At 38.6% G+C, this 19,569-nt stretch overlaps 1 protein-coding gene across 2 annotated transcripts in view; it reads left to right on the top strand.

Annotated features, from left to right (window-relative positions):
• gpr158b (G protein-coupled receptor 158b) overlaps positions 1-19,569 on the top strand; it is a 47,764-nt gene that overhangs the window by 22,864 nt on the left and 5,331 nt on the right. For both annotated transcript variants that reach the window (XM_088311826.1, XM_088311827.1), the window contains exons 4-8: positions 2,127-2,338; positions 3,945-4,013; positions 8,777-8,886; positions 10,992-11,230; positions 13,180-13,318. In XM_088311826.1, the coding sequence (XP_088167952.1) occupies positions 2,127-2,338; positions 3,945-4,013; positions 8,777-8,886; positions 10,992-11,230; positions 13,180-13,318 (769 nt within the window). The remainder of the gene's footprint in view (positions 1-2,126; positions 2,339-3,944; positions 4,014-8,776; positions 8,887-10,991; positions 11,231-13,179; positions 13,319-19,569) is intronic.

The following is a 19,569-nucleotide window of genomic DNA, read 5'->3' on the forward strand; positions in this document are numbered from 1 at the left end:
CTATCTGGTGTTTAAATAACATTTAAGAAAGTGTTAAATGTTCAACACCCAATGGTGCATTACAGCAAGAAAATGTAGTGTTGGCAGGGCAGGAACAATGACATTGAGTGTTTAGAGCAGGGGTCAACGAAGTGGTGTCGGCAGGTCCATATGAGTAGCGTGCCTGTTCCAAAAACTGTGTTTTTTTCCAGTAGTTTCCAAAAACACTAAAATGTAACCAAAGATAAATATCTGAAATGAAGGCAGAATATACCGGTTCTGTGTTTGCAAAAAGAATTCTTCTTCAAAGGTTTTGTGCGACGACATTTCACTTACTTCAACCATTGAAGAAAATCTTAATAATGTACATAGGTGTATGCGTGAGTTTTAAGACATCCATCCATCACGAGGATGCTGGAGCCTATCCCAGATATCTTCGGGGGACACCCTGAACAGGTTGCCAGCCAATCACAGGGCACACATAGACTACTTCCGCAGTTTATTGTACTCCTTTTTTCTTGTTTGTTTAAGCCCCGTTTTTGCAATGTATTTTTTTATGACAATACGCACCTAATCCTTCAGTATATGATGGCAAAAAAGCAAAGTATATCGCAAGAACATGACAACCATGGCAGATTTTCATCTTTCTTGATAAGAGAGAATCATGGACGGCAACTGAATAACACTCTAGTCAGAATTCACAAAATCTCTCGGTTAAGTATTGTCACACACATCTTATTTCTATGCTGCTTATTCTTCAGAAAATATATATAATGGCATGGACTACAATTAACAAAATCATTGGAAGACCAAGTGATCAACTCGTTGACTTTTTTCCCCAACCCTAAATGTGGATTTAGAATGGGAACTGTTAGGGATTTAAGAATATAAAAATATATATTAAAAATAAATAAATAAATAAATAAATATTATATATATATATATATATATATGTATATATATATATATATATATATATATATATATATATATATATATATATATATATATATATATATATATATATATATATATATATATATATATATATATATTAGGGCTGTCAAAATTAAAGCATTAACTCAGGTGATTAATCCCAAAAAATTAACTCAGTTAAATATTAACTCAGTTTGATTTACTTAAAAATTATTTGCATACTTTGCAAATATTGTGCCATATTAGCTGTCTTTAGCACGTCTCAGAACAAAACACTGTTTAAGTTACCACTGGGCCTTGCAAACCAACACTGCTGGAGTGTGGCGCTTGTGGGCAGTTTTGAGAAATGTTTCGAAAATAAATGTCTGCAAAGATGTCTCCATTTAGATCGTATTCAAGAATCCAAGAAAGCTATTATAACGGTCTTTGAATTAAATATACGTACTTCATATTTGGTGATTTTGCATCAATTCCAAGATATTATTCAAGTAAATATCTGTTATAAGCTTCGCAAAAAACAGTATTTGAAAAATGTGATTCATCGTGATTAATCATGGAATTTTTTGTGATTAATTATCTAAAAAAAAAAATAATCACTTGACAACACATAGAATATATATAAAAAAAATATATCACAATGGAAATATGACTTGAACATGCACAATTCTTAAGAAGTGCTGCACAGATGGTCAGTGAAGAAATTAGAGGCTTTATGTCAGATTTAATAGACTAACTCCTAATCTGGTCTCAACAGACGTGTTGCCAAAGGAACCCGTTCAATTTGTTTTTGGAATCTATTAGTACAAATTACATTAGAAGTAACTCAAGTAACCCGCGGAGTACTTTCTGATATCTTGGAAAAGCAATCTGAGAGAACAGACTTGATAGATTCATCCAGACATGAGTGATTAAAAATGTGGTATGGCGATGCTTTATTTTCTTCTCTCTCATCAATCCCTAATTAAAGCTTTTATGTTTGTCCCTGCTGTGACAGTTTTGATTTATGGGACTAGTGACTGCTGCTCATTAAACAAATCTATTAAAGCCAATCCACTCGTTGAAGTGTCGCTCCAAATACAAACACAGACACAAGTTGCTGCGCTCAAAGAAATAAAATAAATCAAACAAAAAAATCCTCCGAAGGCCATTGTTGTGTCCCTGAACTCATCCATATTTAACATAAGTCTGACTCAGCCCTCTTCTGTTCTCAGGTAAGGTGCATGGCTCTCACAGAGATGGCGTTTCTGATGTTGCGAATAAGTGCCTCCCTTGCCGGGTGGGCTGTCCCTACTGCAGAGACAACACACCCTGTCTCGCTCAGGAAGACAGCGGGCTGCGGCTTGCTGTGGCCTCCTTCCAAGGTCTGTGCATGGTGCTGGACTTGGCCAGCATGGTGGCGGTCTACCACTTCAGGAGAAGTAAAGTAAGCAGATATATTACGCTTGTTGTCAGACCCCTACCTGCCTAGTTCCCGTGTTCTCCCGTTGTCCCTTGTTGTGTTCTGAATCTCGAGTAACAAACTAGTTTCATTTAGAAGTGCAGTGACAACTCACAAAGCTTAAGCAAAACTGTTTATTGTAAGTGGAGTAATGAGTCAAAAGTAACTGTTAAAAAATATTGCCATTGCCTCAATAAGGCAAAGGTGTCAATATAGGTAGAAAAAAAATGTTTCTTAATAAAAAAAATATTCACAATCACAATGCCAATGTCCCATCTTTTATTCAACACCAATCTGAACATAAGCACATCATGTCCTTCTGATTTTTTTTAGTTTGTATCCTGCCATTAACCACAAATGAAACATAAACAGATACCATGAATAAAACCCACAAGATATAATAATGACGTTTTAATTCCATTTATTATTCCCATGCCGACATTGTTACCAGACCGCAAAAAGTAATTCAAAGAACACAAGGTTTTGGCCACCGGGGGACAGAAGCCTGAAGAGCAGGTGTGGGCAAACTACGGCCCAAGGGCCACATGCAGCCCGTTAAGTTTTAATTCGGCCCGCCAAACTTGAAAAAAAAAAAATAAATAAACCTTGCTAATGTTTTATTTTCTAAATACTGTGGTGTGTCAAAGACAGATATTTTCTTGTCATGCTTTTGTTCATTTTCATTTAAAATTAAATCTATTTTTTTTTTCTCCGTTGAGGTGAGGTTACCAAAACACTCCATCCTTCTGCTGCTGGCCCGGCCCCTCTGTCAAATTTTCGAACCCATTGTGGCCCACGAATAAAAAAGTTTGCCCACCTCTGCTCAAGAGCTTAACCTTTTTTGTGAACTAGTTGGAAAGAAAGTTCCAACTAGTGATTCAGATGGCTTCTTCTGGCCATCACTCCGTCTATCCATAGACATGTACTTAATTTTACTTCCCTATTTTACCCACTATATGCCCGGCAAACTACGGCACCTTTCTCAACATAACCTGCCTTCCAAGCAACCTGGCTTTCTAAACATACCAAACTATTTTCCATCTCATTATTTATTCTTTTTTTTATCTAATTTCTATATTTGATGAAATTATTGTTGTATTGCACTGGAGAGGGGAGCTCTCTAATCTCGTTGCACACTGTACAATGACAATAAAGGGATTTCTGATTCTGATTCGGATTCTGAAATATGCTGGACCTTCCTATATCTGACAATCTATTTACTTCTACCTATATTGTTACATCGACTTGCCTTGCATCACCTACCTTGCATTTCCCATTATAGTGACACCTACTTTCCAATCGTCCGATGACTATTCAAATCTACCTACTCAAACCCACCTACTTCACTGACTTCTTTGCAATCTGCCCACCTAGCAACCAAAATACCCATCTAACTTTGCAAGCCCCAATCCTTCAACCTACCTACTTAATCAGTTTAAATATCCAGACTTGACTATCTGCACCTACTTGCTAAGATTCCGCCCCATCTGCGCAAACCAAACATGTTTATTACTTTGTATATTGATGCTGAGTACTATGAATATATTGTATATTATATGATGCTATCATTATTTTCTTTGCTCCTACACAGAGTATCCGCACTTCTGGATTCATTCTACTGGAAGCAATGTTGTTCGGAGCTTTACTGCTGTACTTCCCTGTAAGTAGTCGTCATTTCCACTGCTCATCCGTCAGTAGGCTATTGCTATTTCTTGTCAATATTTGCCCATAGCAATACTGATTGTGTGAGTTTTGTATACATGTAAGGGATTATATGTGTGTATGGTGTCTGTGTGTTTCTCTTTTTTTCCTTGCCCTCCTGGGAACTAAGATCAGTGGAGGTTGTAAATATTGCGAAGCCCTTCTATTGTGATTAATGGCAATACAAATACATTTGGCTTGACTTCGCGTGACAATCATGCAAAAAAAAAAAAAAAAAAGAGAGACACACACTGCGATAAAAATCCCACAGTAAAGTTCTTGACAGAATTTTGAAAATATGCAAATTCAGATCAATTGTTCTGAATGTGAATTTCTTTATGTTGGCAGCTCTGATAACTAGTGGTGTGTCAAAATATGCCGAGGCTTTGATGCGCGTGTCGAGCAATCTGGATGGAATTTCTGAAGCATGTATCAAAGCGTGATTTATTGAGTCATGGATGACACATGAAGTAGGTCATGTGTGAATTAATGAATCCGCTGAAGCTTTGTGTTGGAACAAGTAACAAAAAAAAAAAAAAGAAAAAAATGAACTATGTTGAGTACTAACTGGTGCAACTCTATCTTACTCAGAGTGACATATTTCATTTATATTTCACTTACAATTTCTAAAAATTCAATTTCCATGTTTTTGTTGTTCCATCATTTTTGGAGCTACCTCATTATTTATTTGTTTCCTTCTCCTCGGGTGACTAACAGGTTTGATTTCATAGTGTAGCGTCACCTCACAGAACCCAACTTTGACAAAGTTGCGCATCATGAGTGGTAATAGGTCAAAATTAATTTCATGACAACATAAAAGACACACCCAAAAGCTGAGCATTTAGCGCATTTGTAGACGGAATTAAGTTGTGACATAATGAAACCCATGCAACAACATTAAAGAAAAACTGTCTGGCACTCGAACAGCACAACTTGACTTGGCAAGATTTCTTTTTTGAAACAAGTAAGCAGCTAAATGCACTCTCTGGTAAGAAGAAAAAACGTATCTTGGAAGAGAAAGAACAAGGATATTTTGCCGATTTGATAAATTTAATGTTGGTTACATTTATTTATTTTTTTGCATTGTAATTTTAATTTGCTGCTTTCACTGCATGGAAAAGTGTAAAACCTTTGCAAACTTTTTTTGTGTACATGACCTTCAACAAGTCTCAATACCGACTTAAGTGTTTGCACGTTTCCTATTTTTTTTTCTTTCTTACCTCTAAAGTTTACTATACAGGCATTTTCATCATCATCTTGGCAGCCTCGTAAGACGAGGATCAATTCTCCTCATCAGTTTGTTTACTTTCCTTTTTTGCTATCTCCGTCTGTGTGCCTGTTTCTGACCGTAGAGTCCAAGGCGTGAGTGGAAAAGTCGGGGTCAGTCTGGGCACGGAATTGTTGGAGGGGGACGAGATAACAGGAGGAGGAAATATTTGCATTAACAAGAAGAAAATTAATGCTAATCAGACATATCAGAACGTGTCAGCAAGTAATATCTGCAACTAAATGCAAATAAATTTCCTTTGAAGTCACTATCTTTTATTCCCGTGAGCGTGCACTATAGTATGTCTGAACTTTGCCAGCCTTTGTGTTGCCTCCATGTGGGTGAATATCAGAGGGTATCATTCACATGTGCAGCACATTTAAGCTCGTGCACATTGTACCTGAGGTGTTGCCTCAGACGCGCGTCTTAAGCTTGGAAGCGGATGGACGAAATTTCCACATTACAGCGAGATCTGAGGGAAACTGGGGATTCTCTCCCTTCAAATACCGCTTGAAGTCTAAAACGTGGGCTTGAGCTTTGCTGTTATTATTCCATGAACGAAAAAGAGCTTTAGAATGTTCAGCACGAAAGATCTGTGTTATCTTTGCAAAAGACAGCAAGCATCTGTTAGTTTTGTTGCCGCAGACGTTCACCCTCACGTGACAGAATATTCAAGACGAATTGGAGTTTGCAGAGCTGCATTCTGTTCCCCCAGTTGCATAAAAGATACCAAAAATAGCTTCCCCCAAATATGCTGCCACTCTCTTATGTGCACATCTAGGAGGTCTTCTCCTTTCATTCTCTGTGCTCTTTTTTTCTGCACTTCCCACCATCCTGGTACCTTTTAAGTACCTTTCCCCGGGTTCTCCTTTAAAGCATTCCCCTCTTCATCTCACCTTGATGTTTGCCTCCTAGCCTGTACAATTACGCCAAAAAAATACAGTAACTGTCTTTTCTGCTGTCTTCACAGGCGTCCTCAGCCAAGCATGGCGCAGCTGCTCCGTTCTGGTGCTCAATGCATTTTTAAACAGTCCATCAAGTTCTAGCACTGCTTGTTTTAAAAATACAGTACATCGGATGATTAATTGATGGAGGAGGCATGATTGGTTGGGTGCAAACCATAGAGGGCCACCGCTCCCTCTTGGTGATATAAAAATGTGCCTTTTTATTGTATGGTCCCCCGTGACTTAGCGGATGTAGGGAGCACTGTGGAAAGGGCGTGACACTGTTTGTCCGCTTGACTCTCCGCATGTTTGTGGTTGGAGTCGACAGAATGAAGGATGGGCAATGGTTGTGTTGAAGAGACTGTAAAGGCTCATACTTTGTTAGGAGGAAGAAGTAAAGTAGCGTACAGTTGCCTTCCATTTGCAAAGGTGACTTATTGCCGTGTGTCTGTCTGCAGTGGAGTGGATGGTTGCTCTGAAGAGAAATAGATGAAGAAAGGGACCATGCAGGATGCAAATAAAAATATCAGGTTAGCATGAGGCACCCCAAAACATACAAACCACCAAAATATACTCAGACTTTTTTTGTTCATTTTTTTTTTTTTTTATCGATACTTCTTTTGTTCCCTGTGGGGCTCAGTCTGGTCACTTCCTGGTTCTGTGCCTGTGTGTCTTTTGCCTTTGACTTTCCAGGTTGAGTGTTGATGGGCGGAGTCTCCTGGGTCGCACCTGCTGTTAATGTTAGTCAGTGATGTTTACACGCTGATGGGACGTATCCGCTACTGCTATTGTCACGTTGTTTTTGGTTGTCAGTTTTGACGATTAATATTGATACATTTAGATCATGATTAAATCAGATAAGATCCCGGTTGGATTATCGCCAGACATGTCATCATCTCCTACAAATCATACATGATAATATTACTCTACACGTGTGGACAGGTCATTCGCCAGCGTATTTAAGTTTTGCATTTATCATGAGTCTTCTCACTGATAAAGCTGAAGCTTGCATGGGCAGTAAATATGCAAAGCCAGCAGTATGTAGATCAATACCACCCTGACCATCAGAGATGAGGAGCATTTTAGGAAATGGGTGGGCTTTTGCAAGAATAACTCCCAAACAATTGTCCATCCTTCTCCTTTGGTATTTTTGCAGCTGAGAGTGGATTCAACGATGTCGCAACTTGCAGCATATTTCGGCGGGGATTAAACACACGAGTCAAGGATGAACAGGCTGCTTGGGATGAGTGGTCTGGTTCTGGTGGAGCTTATTGTCTTGTGTCGGGAGGGAAATGTTTAGTGGGCAAGAAATAGCACAAGGCAAGCACTGTGAGAATAATGATTTACAATTTAATAAAGACATGCATGCAAGGAGTGAGTTAAAATACAACCGGGAGGGTTAGTGCTAATACTAGCTTAACTATTTCAACTTAAGCGAGATCATAAACAATTGGTGCATCAATTGTTGATTGTCAAAGAGGTCACAATAATGTGATGATAATAATATATGCTCTATATTGTGTGAGTATACTCGGCCTTTTGTGTTAAATGACACTATATCACTCTAGATAACTTTTGATATTGTTTTTATTGTGGAAAAGCATGTTTAAGAATCATATATATATATATATATATATATATATATATGTGTACAAATTTGGAAAGTGTTTAGTGTTTGCCATTGTGAATGTTCACATTCTGGAAGCAGACATAACATACTGTCTGAACACCATGCGGCTAAGAGATGACAGCAGGTGTTGGCAGGCATGAGGCCAAGTCTGTCTCTTATTTTTACCTACTGGAGACTCGCCTTCATGTTCATGTCATATTCCTTTTGCGTGAATTTGACAGAAAGCGGAAGTGTGCAAGGAAACAATGTGTGTGTACCCCTCAGGTGTTGAATGCATACCTTTGATTGTGTGCGTTTACATTCTAACCTGAGATTAAATGCCCATTTGCCAGAAGGATTGTACCTGAAAGTGCGGCACCATTACAAAGCATAATGCATAAAACATGTATACACTGTCACTCGGAAAGGATGAACTACTTTGTTTTTTTACTCTTCTGCTTGCAAAGAACATTGCTCTATCGTTATGAGCATAGTAATCGATTGTTCAACAAGGATTTGGTTAATAATGCAAATCAATTTCCCCATTTGGCTGCAAATGACAGCGTTGCTGTTGATCCAGTATGATGCAACAGTTTTAATTCAGCTATGGGAAGTTCAGCTGCCGTTACGCAGACCACTGCCATGGCAACTCCTCTAATCAACATTATCGTCTCAACACTGGCCAGTGTTCAGAAAATTCTTTGAAAGATGCTCACATGCAATTTTCTTTATTTAACAATCAATCAGTTTATTGATTGTACATTCGTCCCGCAGCCAGTAAAAGAGGTGTAATTGAAATGAGTGCAGATTCACGATGCTATTTTTATTGTAACAGAATACTGTCTGTCTTTATTTAATTATTTATTTTTTGATGGACTGGACTGTGTTGTACCTCCCTGCAGGTTATGATACTGTACTTCCACCCTAGTGTGTTCCGCTGTATCCTGCTCAGATGGGTTCGCCTGCTGGGTTTCGCCATCATGTATGGCACCATCATCCTCAAGCTGTACAGGTAAACTACTAGAATTGATCTTATTTTCAGTCACTTTTGTGAAAATATTTGTGAATCTCAAACTTTTACCGGATCTACAACGAAAGAGCTATTTATTTATTTATTTATTTTTACATCATATTTATCTCCTGTTGCAATATGAAGTCTCTACTCGGACATGTACTGTGTGAGTGCTTCGAAGACCGGAGAAAGAGTCCAGCCCGGTCAGAGTGTTCTCCTGGTAAATGTAGCAGTTTGATAATCTTCCGAGCTGGCTGTTTGGCTGTGAAGTGTGCCCAAGAGGAAACCTCTTGCAAGCTGCTCCTTATGACTTTGACTGTTTGCATATCTGCAGCAGTTGATGATTTTATCTCTACCACCATACGGCAACTCATCTCCACATTTTGGCTTGAGGGTTGTATATTTTTTTTGTATGCCCTTTATGTAGATGCATTGACATTATATGGAGGACAAATTCCATGCAGATAATGAATAAAACACATCTTGCAACTAAGCCTCGTGTGAATTTTCCAATGAGCTAAATGGCTGGTAGTAAACAAGCAGATGTATTTTCTTTATTTTAATTGCTCTTTTAACAACAATAATCTCACTGGCGGTTGTAGCTGGTTTTACGTGGGGTTGGCAGGACGAAGGTTATAACCACTTTACATACTCACAAAAGAACACACGCATGTAAGCAAACACACAATTCAGGTTTGATTTTATGCATGACCTGGCAAGTGTTTTGCGTGTCACGTGAATAACATACCTTAATGTTGAGCACTAGCCCAGTCTGTGTCAAATTCTTAACTAGAGCCGTCACAAACGATCATTTTGCTCGTCGTTGATGATAGTTGTAATTAGTCGACTAATCTGATCATATGTAAATAGCGGCATATCGCACTGGCAAGCAGCTGCACTTACAAATCATGATCTTGGACGGTGAAATCTTTAAAGCAGGAGTAGACAACTCCAGTCCCTCTTTAAGGTACATTAAAACTAAAAATAAAGAGAAATAAGATGATAATACATCAAACACAAATAAACAATTGCATTGTGTTTTTATATAACCTTTATTTATCCAAAACGTTTTGCTTTGCTTCAATAGTATGTATAATTCAAAAGCATTGAATTCATCAACAAAATTAATTTGTGATATGCACCCTCTGACTGCAAAAAAACCCCAAAAGGATGGGCTTCAAACTCCGGTCCTTGAGAGCGGCTCGCCTGCATTTCTAAGATGATTACCTCCTCCAAGCCCTCTGATTAAAATGATCACCTCATTACCAAGTTATTCAGGAGCCTGATTACAATAACGGTCATTTGAATCAGGCGTGGACAACTGGTTAGCATGATGGCCGCACAGTTTAGAGGTGCAGGGTTCGGTTCCGGCTCCAGTGTGGAGTTTCCATTTTCTCCCCATGCCTGCGTGGGTTTTCTCCGGGTACTTTGGTATACTCCCACATTCCAAAGAGATGCATGGTAGGATAATTGGAAACTCTAAATTGGCCCTAGGTCTGAGTGTGGGCATGAATGGTTGTCCGTCTTTGTGTGCTCTACGATTGGCTGGCAACCAATTCAGGGTGTACCCCGCCTACTGCCCGAAGACAGCTGGGATAGGCTCCAGTAAGCAACCCTCAATGACCAGAATTTGAGACCACTGCCTTAAAATTCGAAGGATATTTTTTTCTTTATAATTATCTCTATTTTAGCACTATATCATAATACAGTTAATTGTAATAAACTGGGTTATGGAAGTTTTATAATGTGCTGCTGTAAGGTGTAGAGGTTGTGACAAACCTTTTCATGTTCTGTTATTTTGCAAGCTTCTATTTACGAGTTTGTGAACAAACCACTCTGTTTTTGAGAGAGCGAGAGAATGAGAGAGCAAGCAAGATAGACTGAGAGTGATAGAGAGAGAGAGAGAGCGAGAGAAAGAGCGAGACCCACAAACTCTGTGCTATGAGACGGATGTGCCAATTAGTTGTCAACCGTACAAATTTAAGCGAACAAATATTAAAAAAGAAAAATCATCAAAATGAATGAGTGCCAAGAACCAGTGTGCATGTTTACAATGACGCCTCAAAGCTGTGACCACTGCTGTCCTCTCCACTTCCTCCATCCAGAGTGTTGAAGGTGTTTTTGTCACGTACGGCACAAAGGACACCGTACATGACCAGCTGGCGGGTCCTGAGGATGTTGACTATAATCCTATTGGTGGTGTTGTGGTTCTTGGTGGCCTGGACCTCGGCAGTTTGCCAGAACCCTGAGCTGAGTCGGGCCTTAATTACGGCCGGGCTCTCATCGGAAGGGCTTCAGTTTAGTATGTGTCTGCTGGACCGGTGGGACTACATGATGGCTGTTGGTGAGTGATTTCAACATTGTAATGTACAAAGTGTGTGGAAAAGCAATCACTATGTTCATTCAACATCAGTTTAACATCCAGGGAATTATTATTGTTTTATTAATTAAATAAACAAAACACTGTAAAAGGACTTCAATACCCCAAAAAGTAAATGCATAAAATGCCAAGTGACTGATTTGCAACCTTTTAAAGTTATAATCCGTCACTCAATTTCAACAGGTAGAAACACCAACCACGCATCATTTTGTATGTTTCTCTAGAAATGGGCAAGTAAAAATGCAAAAAAGTTCATTTAATCAGGTTCTTATAAAGACTGCTGATACTCGCCACAAATAATTAAGGAGGGGAAAAAAAGGACTTTTTTTGTTTGACATAATGGCGAATTATCATGCTTTGGAAAGAAAGGTCTATTTTTCACAATTATCTGTCATTGTGTATCAAAAGTACAAGTGGTATCGGTACTCTGTAGGGTATTCAAGCTAAAATAATCAGTCTGGAAAACGAGTGGTATCAAATTCTTTAAAAAAAAAAAATAGCCTGCTAACAATTTTGTTATTACGTCCGCTAATGCTGCTTCCTTACCTACCTGGATACTGCTGTATGCCTTCCATTGTTCATATAATACGGAAGGAGAGGGAGAGGAGAGGAGAATAGCGATGCCCTGAAGATGTACAAACAGAAGCTGTCAGAATCTCACACACTGGGGCTTTCAGTGGAATGACTGACGTTAAATACAACAATCTCACAATATCTGTATGCGTGTACTGTGTGTAGGACAGGAAATGAGGGAGCCTGCTAGTTGCTATGACAACCATTGAGCGCACACTAATGCGTTGAGGCTATGCTTGCAACAGGAAGTCCCCTGTGAAGCTGCCTCTGAAAACTCTTGACTGATGTCATACTCTGAAAATTACCTCAGTGATTTGGCCTGTGTTGTAATATTGCCAACACGGGAACACTCATCTGTCTAAAAAGATTTTTTTTTTTCGACTCGCAAAATGACAACAATAGTCTTGAGAATATCAACAGTAAACAAGCATTTGTTTGATTTGTTGTGCTTAGCATCCTACAAGAGGAGGTCCCTATACACCCTGAGACTAAGTAGCTTGTCATTTGATGATTTATAGACCAGATTTATTCATGACTAGTAATAGAATCTAAACTCTGAAAATCATTTTTGGACTCGGCGAGTAGAGTTGATAGTGCCATGTGGATTCTGTAAATATATAAATCAAGATCTTATCATCTCTTTTGTCATTTATACAGTAAGTTTGATTTGTTTTCACTTTGGCTGATTACTGTATAAGTATGCAGCAACTGCAAACTTGGAGCTTTCAAATATATATTTTATATATACTTCTAAAATAGTGGAATAGAGTTTGCATGTTCAATGTTTGCGAGTTTTCTCCAGGTGCCCTTGCTTCATTCCACATTCCCAAAACATAAAAAAAAATTTTTTAAAAAAACTTTAAATTGCCCATGGTGTGAGTGAATGGCTGTTTATTTAGTCGTACCCTGTGATTGCCTGGCGACCCATCCAAAGTTAGATGTGATAGACGGATGCTGACAAGGACAAAGGCGATTGAAAATGCATCCAATGTGAGTCAAAATTTGTCATTTGTGCCTCATCAAAACACAGTGAATGGCAAAACTGGGAATCACAGACTTGTAAACTTGTCATTCATTAAATTATTATATTTATATTGTTTAATAAAACCCTTGCTTCTTCAGGTCCTTGGGATTAACCTGGAAAATATTTGCCTATAAATTAGAACATAGCTCCTTAAATGAAATAATTGATTAGCAAATGTGCTCTGCAAAGGCAAAAAAAAATATGCATTGGGGTATTCAAGAACATATTTTAAAGCAACTGAATTCATTTGGATAATACAGTAGACACGGAAGGAGAATTTCCCTTTCAATCCAATTTCATTTCCTTTGCTTCCCAGCGGAGTTGCTTTTCCTGTTGTGGGGTGTTTACCTGTGCTACGCCGTTCGAACAATTCACTCAGCCTTTCACGAACCACGCTACATGGCGGTGGCCATCTATAATGAGCTCCTCTTATCGGCTGTCTTCCACATCATCAGGTTGGTGCAGAAAATAATACTCAACGATATGAGACCAGATACCCTTGAAAGATGATAAAAGAATTGGAAAAACAATTTAGTCAAACATTCTGTTCCAAGAACCTGATCACAATTTATTTGCTAGCAACTAAATATTATCTGACTTTCCCCATGTCTACATATCTCCACAGAGTGGGGTGGGGTCTTCAACCCGGTTCCTCGAGGGCCTGCCTGTTTTCCACCAATCCCTGTGGCAACACACCTGATTCAAATGATCAGGATCGTTATCTAGCTTCTGCAGACCTTGCTACTTATCTGTTCATTCGAATCAGGTGTGGTGCAGCAGGGAAGAGATGGGAAATAGGCAGGACACTGGCTGTTGAGGAACAGGATTGAGGACCCCTGTTTTAGGACATTCTCAATTGTCTGAGTCGGGTTTGAGAAATAATGTAAGAAGCAAGAGGTCTTAGAAACAAATCTGTCTCATTATTAGAATTGCTGTGTCAGATTTTAGCGATCATTTTAAAAGTCATTAGCTGGCTGAAATATCTTGGGGAAAGATCTGTCTATGGACCGTCTGATGATCAGAAAATAAATGTGTCGTCAGACAGTCTGGATCAAGCGTGGGCAAACTACGGCCCGGGGGCCACATGCGGGCCCGTTAAACGTTTTAATCCGGCCCACCAAACTTGAAAAATAATTAAATGAATAAACTTTGTTAATGTTTTATTTTGTAAATACTGTGGGTTTTCAAAAACATATATATTGTTGTAATGCTATTGTACACTTTCATTTAAAATTAAATGTTTTTTTTTTTTTCCGAAACATTCCATCCCTCTGCTCCTGGTCCGGCCCCTCTGTCAAATTTTAGAACCCATTGTGGCCCGCCAATCAAAATGTTTGCCCACCCCTGGTCTAAATACACGTCTGTTCACTAATAATCACTTCTGATTGCCACGCGAAAGGCTATAAAATGAAGCGAATAGACGGATAGCCAACTTCCATCAACATCGTTAACGTTTCTTAGTTTGAGGCCGTATTTTCGTATGGTCAATCATTTAATTCCGAAGATTGCACAGATAATTTCCCGGTGTTATTTTCCCAAAGGTGCTGTCCCATACACATGACAAACATGAACGCTGTGTTCTTGTTGCTTTATCATCTTACATCTGACACCTGATTCTGACAACTGAGGGAGTCCTAAATTGTACACCATACTCCAACTTGCACATTACTTCTGCTCACTCACCCGTGTGGCTTCCTGCATCACTGGAGTGATATATATATATATATATATATATATATGACGAGTTGGTAATTGCTCTCTGGTAATTGTTTTGGTCCTTCGGCCTTGATCTGTTTACTTTTCAGTTATACGCCCTTTGTTGTTCAGTTCATGATTGGTTTGTACTTATGTCCTTCTTTGTATTGTTCTTCAAATCCTCTTTTTGTTTCTGATTGAGCTCAAATTGGCAAATTGACCTTGTGTCTGTGGCAATCAACCAGTCTTTATTTAGTGGTGATAAAACTCAAGAAGCTTTCAGTCAAAACAATTTTATTTGTCAACATTCTCCAACAAAAAACGGATTGAAAATGATTTACCCAAGCAGAATTTCAGTGTAATCATCAGAGCAAAAAGGGAACGAGTCTTTTAATCCATTAAGAAGCTGAAGACTCCAGCGGACACACATTCATTACTGATGTCATCTTTATTGCGGTTATAAATCAAGCAGCTCTCACTCGATGAGGGGAAAAAAAAAACTTTAAACTGTTTTGGTTCTAGTTTTACTTTTCCAGAGATAAGACTGTTTAGCATGTGATTGCCACATAATTTATAGCTGTGCTCACCAACCACTGGTCCGCCAGTACCGATGCAAACAAAAACATTTTTTTAAATTATTATTATTTTTATTCTATTTTTTGCGATGCATGTACAGCAGCTCAACTCCGTCGCGCTCGGTCATAACAAGATTCATGACATTTGCGATCATTTTGAATAGTGGTATTACAGTGACCAGTTTTGACATCTGCAAGCGATCAGACATGGTGGAAAGGTGTGTAACAGCAGCCAATCACAGTGAAATATAAGGGTTATCCCCCTAAAAAAAAAAAAATTAAAAAACAATTTAAAATACGTTTTTTTGTTTTGCTTTTTTCAAATCTGCAAATGTGCAGGTGCCAAAAAGCGAGTGTGCGGGTGTTCACAGTGTTGTGGGTGGGCAACGCAAGAAACATGAAAGTGTTATTTTACAGCCTAATGAATTTAAAAAAAGATTGCTGTTGTTGTTGCTAATTAATTTTTTTAAATAAAATAAAAATGATGATAAAAATAATGTTCTCTTTTACAGTAGAGACTTCAAGTAAGACCATTTGTGTATAATCGTTGACAGGGAGGGTTGATGTGCTGAGACGTAATCGTTGGCAGGGGGGGGGGTTCGCCGTGATCGCCGTCGACCAATCAGATTATAGAGTCACCACTCTGCGCCCTCACAAATCCTCAAAGTGACATTGGCATTTTTCCGTCCACCGATTGGTTCAGCTATGTTGATTCTTCTGATTTGATTGTCTGTGCTTAAAATGAGCTTGATTTATGGAGCAAGGCGATGTTGGACAGGATTAAAAATTCATCTTCGAGGTGCACTTTTCAAGTAACACACGAGTTCATGAGAATGGTCAACCAACACTGTTGCTGGCTGGCTTGTATCAACCCGCAAATTGATTTTTTTGGGAGGTCAATTTCCAAGTAATACAGATGAGACGAACAGTTAGCTTACATACATAGGCGGGAGCAAAGAAAGAAGGTCTGCTGCCTCTGCGTCAGCATCTAGATGAAAAATATTGATTGTAAACTGCTATATAGTAGTGTAGAGGTTTGGAGTTGATAAATATTGGAAGATAAAGGTGGATAGGAGAGAGGCTTTTTTGCTTCAGTAATGAAGGTATTCAACCTCAAATACATGAAATGCCTCAGTTTCTTCTTTATGGCCGCGTATACTTATATTGATTTTTGTACATTTTTTTAGGATGTGATGTGGGGTTATTAAGCAGTGCATTAGGTCGCGTCACAGTTCATTGAATTCCCAGGTCCGATACTCACCCCTCGCCACTGCTGTTGATCACACATTGCTTATTTGCCATTGGTATTTAATTTTGTTTTAATCGCAGCGTTTTTCATTGCCATTTTCAATAATGATAAAGTAATAACCCGTAGGCTGACTGGGTATTTTGTCAAACCGGCTCACCACTGACAATCCCTCGGTCACAAAACAAATATTTGTCAGATACACATCAAGAGCTTTAATATTATGAGGTATGATTCCTTGTGGTTTGGTTGGTAGTGAAATTCGACTTCCCTTGTATATTAATGTGGATCACCAGCTAAAACGAATTCCAATCCGGATTTAATTTTACAATTTTCAACGCAATGCAATTTTTCACAAAAGTGAGTCTACGCTTCACATGTTTGGGGGTATTTTATTATATAATTTCAAGGGACAACATTGATAATTGATCACAATTTGGATATTGCCACTTTGGGTGCACTCACTTTTCTTGCGAGCAGTCCAAAAAATTATTAAAACTCTAAACTTTTATACAAGCTGTACACTAAACACTTTTTTATCCATAACGCTTCAGGGAAAATTGGATGACATTTTACGTATTGCGTGCTATCTGATTGATTTGTGAGTGTGCAAGTGTGAAAAGTTTTGTTGACAGCGCTCAATGAAAAGCATCAAAAGAGCTGGAAAGCTTATTAAGTTTACGGAGAAAAAAAAAAAAACATCCACAACTTTTCTACAAAAGTAGAAGTGCAAGCAAACTGCCCAAACAAGCCAACGGACAAGGATGCCCTGTCAGCCGCTGACAGGAAGCTTGGAACTAAATGTAGCAGAACTAATGAGACAAGAAGACGCATGTGGGAGAGCACAACACAATCCTGTATAATGCAATGATCTCATTGGATGGAAAAACACAGGAAGGGGGCAAGACCGAGGTTTTTAGCATTTTGCTTGGCATTTTACTTTGCAACAGAATTGTACACTTGTCCTCTCTATAGTTCATGGGATAGATTGAAGCATGTGAGCAGGTAGATTTTGACTCTAAACCACACTTGCATGGAGGATCAAATTACTCTGGTATACAAAATGGTGTGATGTACGATATACTGGCTATCGTTTTTAAAACCTAATTCAACAGACATTTGTTTAGTTCTTCACCTATTTCTAATTAGACTAACATAACACCACCTTCCACTAATCCCTTACATTTTGACATTTGGCCACAATTAAAATACACAAAATGTCATTCTTTCACCCTGAAATGTGTCGATTTTTCCTAAGATTAGCAAAATATACAAATCTCATATCGTGACCCACCAGCACAAATCAGATCACTTTACAAGCACAAATTTAAGAAATTTGAAATACAGCATATATACTGTACATTTTCTCAAAACTACGTTATAAATGACTTCAAATTGTGTACTGTATAGCTTGTGGGAATAGGCTGATATTCGGAAAAGATGTCATTTTACAGATCAGAAATAATGTTGATGCAAAAAATTGCAATCAGAGTTGGTGAAATGTATTCCTTAGCGACGCATACAAGTATTTTTTATACCAATATCCCAATTATCATTTTTCATTCATTTATGATTTTTTTTTACTATTTCTTTGTTTAGGCTTTGGCGTTTCCCCTGCTTTTTGTTTTCCAGCAATGTTGCTATCACTCGGGATTGCTACATCTATCATGTCTTCTCATGTTTATCCACCATCAATATGTCAGGCTGGTTGGCTATCATGAGTTTGTCTTTCTGGATCTGGAAGTCCCACAAGATCACAGCCTGGTTGTTCTCAACCCCCTTCGGTGGTGTCTGCTTTCTTGATACTGGTACATTTTTCGGTACAGATGTTCTGGTTCACTATTCCTGCTACCTCTTTATCTATTCTTCTTCACACAGCCTGCACCCCAGGTCTTGTCAACCTGTATTAATCTAGTGGGGCCGGTTCTTGTGCTGCCATGATTCGTGCCTCTGTGCCGTCTTTCAATCCAGCTTTTTTCAGCCACTGGCAGTTTTCTCAGTGTCAACCACTTCTTCAATTTGTTGGTGGGACATAAATGCCAAGCAGGGTCTTCTTGTTTCATGATAGTCCATCTGGCTCCTTCTCCTTACTGGGATTCTGGGTTAAATTGCAAGGAACATTCTTCTCTTCCAGTGATTAGGGTATTATTCCGTACAATGATTTTCAGGGAGCCTGTTGGTATTTGAAAAAACAAATAAAATGCATTCATGCCACACAGCTGTGTGACAAAAGAAGAGCGGTGCTCAATTTGTCGTTGCGTACTCAGACAGATGTGACTGCAAACTCTCACACTCTTGCAGACATTAAACACCTCGCAAAGAAGCAAGACACGCACAGTGTCTTCCGGATTTATTTTGCCAACATGTCCAACAGGCAGGGTGTCGAACATAAACAGGAAGTCTGTTTACAAGTCGTATTCTAGAGCTCGCGGCCTAAAGAGCTCACTGTTGCCCGGACATGATGTGCTCAATTCTGTCATAAATTTGACACATTTCCTTCATGTCAAACTTGTGCGAATCATTTGGCAAAAAGCGTTCTCGTTCCCAATCGGTTGTGAGATTAAATTTAGACATTCTTTGCACTGGATCTAAATTAGCAGATAGCATTTTTGCCGGTACTGCGAGGTACCATGGCATAAAGAGCACCTTCCAACCCAGAGAATCGTCTGTTCTTCATCCTCCAATAAATAGTTTGCTAGCTAAAACATGGACAAACAAACCCAAATACAAAGCTCTCTGGATAGTTTGCACCTTTTTTAAGTAGTTTAGCTTTGGTGGAGGTCTATGATAAACTTCGTATCCTTTTTAACAATACATTAGCACAGTAGGCTACCGGATATATATAAAATGATCAGTAGTGTTCAATTGTTCTTAAATGTTTGAAGGAGTTGAAAATAGAATTGCAAGAAAAATATTAAAAATGGTGTAATGCAAAAAACATTCTCTGAAACAATTCACTAATGTAAGACGGGTTATTAATGCATTTTTAAATATATTTGTATGTATGTATAATAATTTGATCTTGACAATCATGTATTGTATACTGTGGATATAATTGTACTTTGTTTGTATGGGAAATGAAAAGTATGTCAGGATTGCACACAAACAGTCCTGCTTTGTTTACAGCTGATTTGGACCACGAAGAGAAACAGCGTGGGCTATTATTGATGTGTGACAGACCAGAATTTAC

The sequence above is a fragment of the Idiotropiscis lumnitzeri genome, chromosome 12, assembly GCF_059441095.1.
Source record: "Idiotropiscis lumnitzeri isolate Australia: NSW breed Sydney's pygmy pipehorse chromosome 12, RoL_Ilum_1.0, whole genome shotgun sequence".
Classification (NCBI taxonomy): domain Eukaryota; kingdom Metazoa; phylum Chordata; class Actinopteri; order Syngnathiformes; family Syngnathidae; genus Idiotropiscis; species Idiotropiscis lumnitzeri.